General features: G+C 39.7%; 1 protein-coding gene across 2 annotated transcripts in view; it reads left to right on the top strand.

Moving 5' to 3' along the window:
* The window catches only part of PTPRR (protein tyrosine phosphatase, receptor type R), a 344,290-nt gene that overhangs the window by 300,431 nt on the left and 35,544 nt on the right, over nucleotides 1–8,315 (top strand). For both annotated transcript variants that reach the window (XM_003798938.2, XM_012810853.2), the window contains 2 exons: nucleotides 3,315–3,425; nucleotides 5,357–5,514. In XM_003798938.2, coding sequence (XP_003798986.1) covers nucleotides 3,315–3,425; nucleotides 5,357–5,514 — 269 coding nt within the window. The remainder of the gene's footprint in view (nucleotides 1–3,314; nucleotides 3,426–5,356; nucleotides 5,515–8,315) is intronic.

The raw sequence follows: 8,315 nt of genomic DNA, 5'->3' as shown, positions 1-8,315 counted from the left end.
AAAAAAAATTCACATTGTTCTGTGCTTGGTGTTGCCTTCTGTTTTGGCTATAAACCATTGATTACAAAGAATTGGTTAATGTCCAGAGTCTTTTCAGTCAGATGTCAATAATTACTTATTTGCACAAGAGACACAGGCCTCTGAAAACCTCCTTTTTCTCCAAATTATGGATTCTTGGAATTAACAGATAATTTTACGGAAAGGATCAGTCCAGTCAGCAGAAGAATAGTGATGATTTGGGATTCTGTTCTGCTAGAAAGCATGCTGTTTTGAATTACCTACAATTAGTGTAATTTCACAGCATTATCTGGGCGACAGCCTTGTCCTTTCTGCGTTTTCTGCTTCTTTCATATCATTGTTAGTACCACAATAAAGAAACCCCAAAAAGCTGTTCAGGAACATAATGTGAACAGGAACTTGGGCTCTTCGATACAACTACATCTGCAGCTCTCCCCCACCCCATGTTCAAGAGCACCCACACTTATCTGGTCTCTTTTTCTACTTTCTTTTTAAAGGGGAGAAATGTATTCAGTGTGTAAAAATAAGCTATTGTAGCTCAGAAAGGAGATGGGATGCTAATTAAGGGTTGTTTGAATGAACAAGTCACACTGCATTGTCTACTGGGAGCAGGCTGCCAACTGCTTTTTTGGTAAAGAGTAAAGAAAAACATTCAAGAGGGCCCCAGCAAGCTTGGGTGAGAAGCTTTCCGTTTATCAAGTAGGTGCAGCAGCCCGCTCAAGTATGAAGAGTCCGTGCAGGCGGCGAGCTCCTGCTTGGCCATTTTTCCTACTGGTTTCAAGAGCCACCTTCCTAACAAGGGGCCCGCTGCCCAGGTCTCACTGTGGGCAATGGGGCATGCATGGCAGACTGTGACCACTGAATGCTTCTTTCTTTGTTCAATACCTTTTTCAAGATGCTTTGTCACTCTCCTGGGAGGCATGTGTTTTAAGATACGCATAGTTTGGGTCTTGCTAAGAAAAAAACTGATGCTCCATTGAAATAAACCAGGAAAATTGGTTAGTATGCTTACTTTTTGTTAACCAGGAAAACTTCAGACATTTGGCAACTGGTAGATTGACAGGGAAAGAAGTTAAACACTTTTAAATGTTTTCTTTTTTTGATGTCAACATTAAGTCAGCCAGAGTAAGACTTTAGTCCTTAATCCTATTACCTGAATTGGGTGGCAGGTAAATACAGATGAAATAATCTACTCACTTTGGAAAAGGATCAAAACATAAAGAATGTAAATCTATTTTTATTGCAATGGACGAATGAAACTGATTGGAGTAGGTGAAGTGATTCTGTCACTGTGCTCTGTGGCATGTGGCATAGTCGGCAGTGTTGACAGAGCCTGGGGGCATCTCTCAGCCGCCTCACATGCACCTGCCTTCTGTTCTGTCCTTCTGGGATTCTTTTGCCACTCTTTTAAAAGCATAAGCACTTAGGGTTTTTTTTTTTCCAAATTCCTCTGGCATAAATGTGAAGCAGCATGTGTCCTGGGTATTCAGAGGTCCTGACCGATAGCAGCAAGTGAAAGGAATTCAGTATAAATTCATGCTAGTGGACGGGGTGGTGGGGGAGAATGAGGAGTGCTATTTAAATGTTTCCAAAATCGGTATTGCTTCCAGTGGCACTTGAAATAAAACATCCTTATCATTAAAATATGTGATAAAATATTAATAGTTATTTTATAGTTGCTTAAAAGGCAAAATAATATGAACTTATATGTATGCTTGGATTTCATTTTGTTGTTTTCTTTTAACAATGGTGCCTGAGAGCTGGGCTTCATGGCTCACTCTGGGCAGCTGAGGTGGGAGGATCCCTTGAGCTTGGGAGTTTGAGATCAGCCTGAGCAAGATCAAGACTCCATCTCTACTAAAAATAGAAAAATTAGCCAGGTTATGCACCTGTAGTCCCAATTACCTGGAAGGTTGAGGCAAGAAGACTGGTTGAACTCAGGAGTTTGAGGTTGTTGTGAGCAAGGCTGAGGCTGTAGCTCTGTCACTCTACCCAGGGTAACAGAATGAGATTCTGTCTCAAAACAAAAAAAGAGGTGTCTGGGTATAATTACAATAAAATAATATGTGACACATGAAAACCTATGCACTTTGGAGCAAAAATTTATCACCCAGTAGTTTTAAAATAACAATAATAATACAAGTTTTAAGCATTTTCTGTAAACCTAGCTTTATCCCAAGTACTTTCCATGTATTAAATCACAAAGAAACAGAGGCTTAAGTATCTTGCTTGTGGAATCATAACTAATAAGTGGTAACCAAAATTTGGAGCCAGTTTTCTGAATCAAAGCTCATTCCTTAACTGATACTATTTACCTTGCTTGCAGTAGAACAATTACCATTCTTACTAAGCTTTTCAAAGCTTATATTGAAATATATATACATAATTTTATTGTCCATTTATTTCGATGAATTCCATAAGTGAAGAAAAATGATCCTTGAAAATAAAATACCATAGATGTATTAGTAGTCATTCCATCTGCCTGACGTGGAGGGGACCTGCCTGTGGCCTCTGACACAGCACAGATACTCTTATTAGACACACGGGTTGGATGGAGCAGGAAAATGGGACTGTCTTCAATTATCCTGAGAGAATTTTTTTTTATTTCTATTCAACACATGGTAAACTCCAATATTTGGATGTTAATTTCTTAATCCTTAATTTATCTCTTTAATTTTCTATAGAGTTTTGGGGAATTCTGCCTTTCCTCTTCCTCTTCTTCTTCTTCTTATGACTATTATTGACATGAGTTAAAGAATGAGTTTTTGATGAGCACATATAAAAATGGAGTTTTTTTATAATAGTGTATTAAAGGTGTAATTCATATACCATAAAACATACAATTCAGGAGTGCAGTGGCTCATGCCTACAACCCTAGCACTCTGGGAGGCCGAGGTCAGAGAATTGCTTGAGCTTGGGAGTTTGAGACCAGCCTGAGCAAGAAGGAGACCCCTGTCTTTACTGAAAACAGAAAAATCTGCTGGGTGTCATGATGAGCACCTAGACTCCCAACTACTCGGTAGACTGAGGTAAAAGGATTGCTCAAACCCAAGAGTTTGAGGTTGCTGTGAACTATGATGACACCATGGCACTCTACCTAGGGCAACAGAGTGAGACTCTGTCTCAAAAAAAATATAATTCAATAGTTTTAATACATTTATGGAATTATAAAAATCAACATTTGCTTTTTTTTTTTAGATAATGATATAAAGACTCATGAGACACTTAAATGAAAAGTATTCCAAAGCTAAGAAAAGCCACTAATATGTGCTGTATTTTTCTTTCCCCTCCCCCAGAAATGTGTGCTGTACTGGCCAGAAAAAAGAGGGATATATGGGAAGGTTGAAGTTCTGGTTGTCAGTATAAATGAATGTGACAACTACACCATTAGAAACCTCGTCTTAAAGGTAAGACTGTATTACAAATCAGATAATGTCAGAGGATTACGTTTCTGCTTTGCAATTGTGTATGCTAATAAGTACTACTAATTCAATTTAAGCAAATTAAAGAATGTTAAAATCTAAAAGAAACTATAGCCATTCTCTCTTGTATTTCTTTGTTGTCAGCTGTTATTAGTGTATGGAGTAATTTCGTTAACATAAGTAGATATTAAGGAAACTCATCATGTCAGATGTTGTGATCTTCTTACCCATATTAATAAAGCATCTCTGGTTTAACTTTGAAATCCTTTTAACTCAAGGCTGTGCTGGAGACTGCTTGATTTTTTTTTTACATCATTTTGGTCTGAGCAGCTTTAAGTGAGGCCTAGAAGCTGTGAAAGAGAGAATCTGCGCGTGTAGGTGGCTGTGGGAGGTGAGACGAGCTGGAGTGTTGATGAGATCTTCAGAGACTGGGAGTCATAGTAATTTATAGGACTTTCCCTGGACCAGATTATGACATAGTGAAATTATCTTATTTAACTCCTGGGCAACAGATGCTGAGGAATGTTGTCATGGTATTACTTTTGCTTTTGGGGAATAATCACCCAAAGATTGCAGTCTTTTCCGCAGGCCCTCTTCTGGGACAGAACTGCCACAAGGAGAAAGAGAACAGAGGAGGAGGTCTTAGCGGGAAGTTTGGGACAGGGAGGCCCTCACCAAAACCTGTTCTGTCAACACGTGTCCTTGAGCGCTTAGTCATGGCAGCCCCACCTGGGCAGTGATGTCACGGACCTCACTCAAGCTGCCTCCGATCTGGGGACCTGCGTCACTTCCACACTGATGTCGAATATTAGAGTCTAGGATGAGTATAGAAGCATTAGCATGACTGATCTGAAACTGATTGTTCTACCTTTGGTTAATATATTTATAAAAACCTGTCAGGAATGTTCATAGAACAGGAAACATATCCCATTCTTTCTTGCGTACATTTTTGCCTACTATTTTGCTTCTTGTAACATGTTTAGCATATGATAGATACATTGTCTATATTACAAATATATAGACAGGTCTCACTTTAACAGAGACCTACAAACCTTCAGATCAGGATAGTGATGGTGACGTCTTCTCAAGGTGAAAGGGTATTCTTCAGATCTGGGGAGCTGAGCACAGTAGCTCATACCTATAATTCCAAGTACTCAGGAGGCTGAGGCCAGGAGTTCAAGGCCAGCCCAGTTAATAGAGCAAGACTCCATTTCTAAAAGTACATTAAAAAGAAAATTATCCTGGCATGGTGGCGCAGGCCTATAGAACTATCTAGTCAGAGGCTGAAGCAGGAAGATCCTTGAGCTCGAGTTTAATAAGGCTGCAGTGAGCAATGATCATACCACTGCACTCTAGCCTGGGTGTCAGAATAAGAATAAGAAAGAAAGGAAAGAAGGGAGGGAGGAAGGGAGGGAGGATGGGAGAGAGGAAGGAAAGGTATTATTAAAAAGTATTATTAAGAAAAATCTTCTAGATTTTTTCCACCTAGAAATAAATTGCCAAGGCAATTGTGGTGCCTCATGTCTGTTAGCACTCTGGGAGGCCAAGGTGGGTTGTTTGCCTGAGCTCAGGAGTTCAAGACCAGCCTGAACAAGAGTGAGACCCCTGTCTCTAAAAATAGGTAGGCAAGCACCTGTAGTCTCAGCTACTTGGGAGGCTAAGGCAAGAGGATTGCTTGAGCCCAAGAGTGTGAGGTTGCTGTGACTATGTGACTATTGCTGTGCTATGCCACAGCACTCTACCAAGGGTGACAAAGTGAGACTCTGTCTCAAAGGGAAAAAAAGAGAAAGAAAGAAAGAAAGAAAGACATCGCCAACAAGATGGATGGGAGTGATAAAAGGCATTCAGTATTCTGGTTTAGATGACTTTTAGTTCCACAAGGGAATGAGGCATTTAGTGGCTGTTGCTATTTTCAGCAAGGAAGTCACACCCAGCATGTGAAGCATTACTGGTACACCTCATGGCCCGATCACAAGACTCCAGACAGTGCTCAGCCCCTCCTACAGCTCATGCTGGATGTAGAAGAAGACAGACTTGCTTCTGAGGGCCGAGGGCCTGTGGTTGTCCACTGCAGGTAAGAAAAAATGGTTTCCTCTGACTAAGCAACAGTCCATTCTTTGTAAAGTCACAGGGCAGGTAGAAGTAAGGTTTTGCCTCCTGAATGCGACTTCCTTGGTAAATTAAATATTTATTGGAATTGGTTAGCTTTCTAATATTTGAGTCTTAATGTCTTAATCAAGATGACACACCTGTAGTCCCAACTATTTGGGAAGCTGAGGCAGAAGGATCACTTGAACCTGGGAGTTTCAGGCTGCAGTGCTCTCTGATCAGACACTGCACTCCAGCCTGGGAGACAGAGCCAGAACCCATCTCTTAACAACAACAAAAAGATGATGCTTGTAGAAATGGAAGGCCACTTTTAGGGCATCTTTAGGAAAGAAAAATTACACAGTGTACAAAATACAAGTTCTAAATAAGTGGCTCATCAAATAGGAGACCTTATTTTAAGTTACCTTCTTGAAACTCATACTGATTGATTTAATCTCATTTGTCTCATATATGCTAGGAATTACAAATGTGCTTTTGCAATTATTGGAGGCTTTTCTGTTGTTTCTTGATGGCCCCTGAGCTCTAGTTGGATTGTATCCTATCTTGATCACATTTGTTATTATTTTAATTTGGTAAAAACCAGTCAACTATTTTAAGAATTATCTCATGAAAAACAAATTGAAACATATTTATTAACTGGGAAGTAGGCAGGTAATACTTTACCACAGGAAGATGAAGTGCTGTCACCAGAATGTGGGTGCTCGGGGCTGGGACACCAGCAGAAGGTGTCCTGGGGCACTCGTTTTCCTAAGGTCCAGCTCAAACCTCTCTCCTACAATCAATATCTCCTTCCCCTTGTTTTCCTTTTAGTGTCACCAAACTAATGCAAATATCTTTAAAGTTATTTCTGTGGATAACCATTTATTCTTCATACTTTACGAGAATAATTTTTCCTGCTTTGTTTAACTTCAAAAGTGTCTTAAGATAACCTTTTATGATAGCTTTAATATATAAGAAATAGATGATTTTAGAGTCTAATGTTAACCTCCTTCTTTTTCAAAACATTGTGGTTTATTCAAGGGTCAAATTTGCTATATGTCTATCCAAAGGTGGATAGAATTAGTCTTATCCTAAAATTAACTTGTATCCAAAGAAAAACAAACTAATTGGCTGTACTTTAGGGCTGGAAGTGGTGTCCCCTACCCAAAAATCATTAAACACTCAGGGTATCCAAATGAACTAGCCACTTACCCTATGAAACCAGCTCCTCTTCTGATTACCACTTCTTAAAATGAGGCCACCTTTTCTCTAGTCACTGAGCATCTAATGCTGACCGTTACCCTTCGGCCTTTCTTTCAACTCCAGTATCTAATCTGTCACCAGATTGGCTTTCCCTTCAAAGCGTCTCCCATAATGACCACTTCCTGTCCAGCCACCATAGGTCAGGCCCTTGCAACCTCATTCATGTATTTTTAGAAGTAGGTGGCTAATCACACACACATGCCCTGCCGCTTGCCCTCACTGCTGCTGTGGGCTCCCTTGTGTACTTCTCGTAGATGATTCTCCTAAAAATGCCCTTCATCATATGGGATCCCTTCTTCAAACTTGTCAACGGCCTGGTATTGCTACAGTGCAAGTCCTTAACCGTGAATCTATTGATAACTACAGAGATCAATGGACTCCTTGAAATTACTTGAACAAATTTAAGTGCATAAGCTTATATGAATTTTTCTGAAAATTTATAGTTCTCATCAAATTCTTAACAGCAACAGAATAGACAAGAGCAGTGGTTCTCAACCTTTCTAATGCCCCTAATGCCGTGACCCTTTAATACAGTTCTTCATGTTGTGGTGACCCCCAACCATAAAATTATTTTCATTGCTACTTCATAACTATAATTTTGCTAGTGTTATGAATTGTAATGTAAGTATCTGATATGCAGGATGTATTTTCATTGTTACAAAGGGGTCACAACCCATAGGTTGAGAACCCCTGGACTAGAGAGTGAAGCCTAAACCTCTGAGCCTTGTTTATCAGATCCCAGGGCACTTTCCCATCCTTATATCCCTGTGTCTTACAGAAATAACATTCTCTTATCTTCAAGGCAAGCTAGTGTACTTATTGTTGAAAATTATGTATTACATTCCTCAGCAATTCTTTCCTTACACCATTGTGATACCTGGAATATCCCCTCTCATTTAGGATGACCAAAACACCTGCCATTACAGTTCATATTCTATTTCTTCAATGAAACCAACTCTCTATACACATTTAAACTAACAGAGACTGATTCCTTCTCTGAATCCCTCTGCACCCACATTTAACAGGAAACAAGTACCAATTATGAGAAATTAATGATATTTGAGTGTCCAGAGGAGATTAATTAATTCCAACCATGAAGATTAAAGAAAACTACCAAAGGTTAGAATAATCTTGAACTGGATCTTAAAAAATGGTCAATGTTTATAGTTTTAAAAGGTGAGAGGGAGGGCATTTCTGACTGAGACAGTATCATTGATACAGAAAGGAAATTGGGAAAATAAGAGACAATTTTGCAATGATTCATGGAAACAAAAACAATGGAGCATAAGATATGAGGAAAATACTAAGAAGAGGCTTGGTGCCCAGAGCTCAGTAGTTATGGTGCCGGCCACATACACTGAGGCTGGTGGGTTTGAACCCAGACCAACCTGTTAAACAACAATGACAACTGCAACAAAAAAATAGCCAGGCATTGTGGTGGGCGCCTGTAGTCCCAGCTACTTGGGAGGCTGAGGCAAGAGAATTGCTTAAGCCCAAGAGTTGGAGGTTGCTGTGAGCCGTAAT

This window comes from Otolemur garnettii, unplaced genomic scaffold (genome assembly GCF_000181295.1).
Source record: "Otolemur garnettii isolate 467f Iridium unplaced genomic scaffold, OtoGar3 scaffold00143, whole genome shotgun sequence".
Lineage (NCBI taxonomy): Eukaryota > Metazoa > Chordata > Mammalia > Primates > Galagidae > Otolemur > Otolemur garnettii.
Note: the sequence above shows the minus strand (reverse complement) of the source record. Positions and strands in the feature narration are given on the sequence as shown.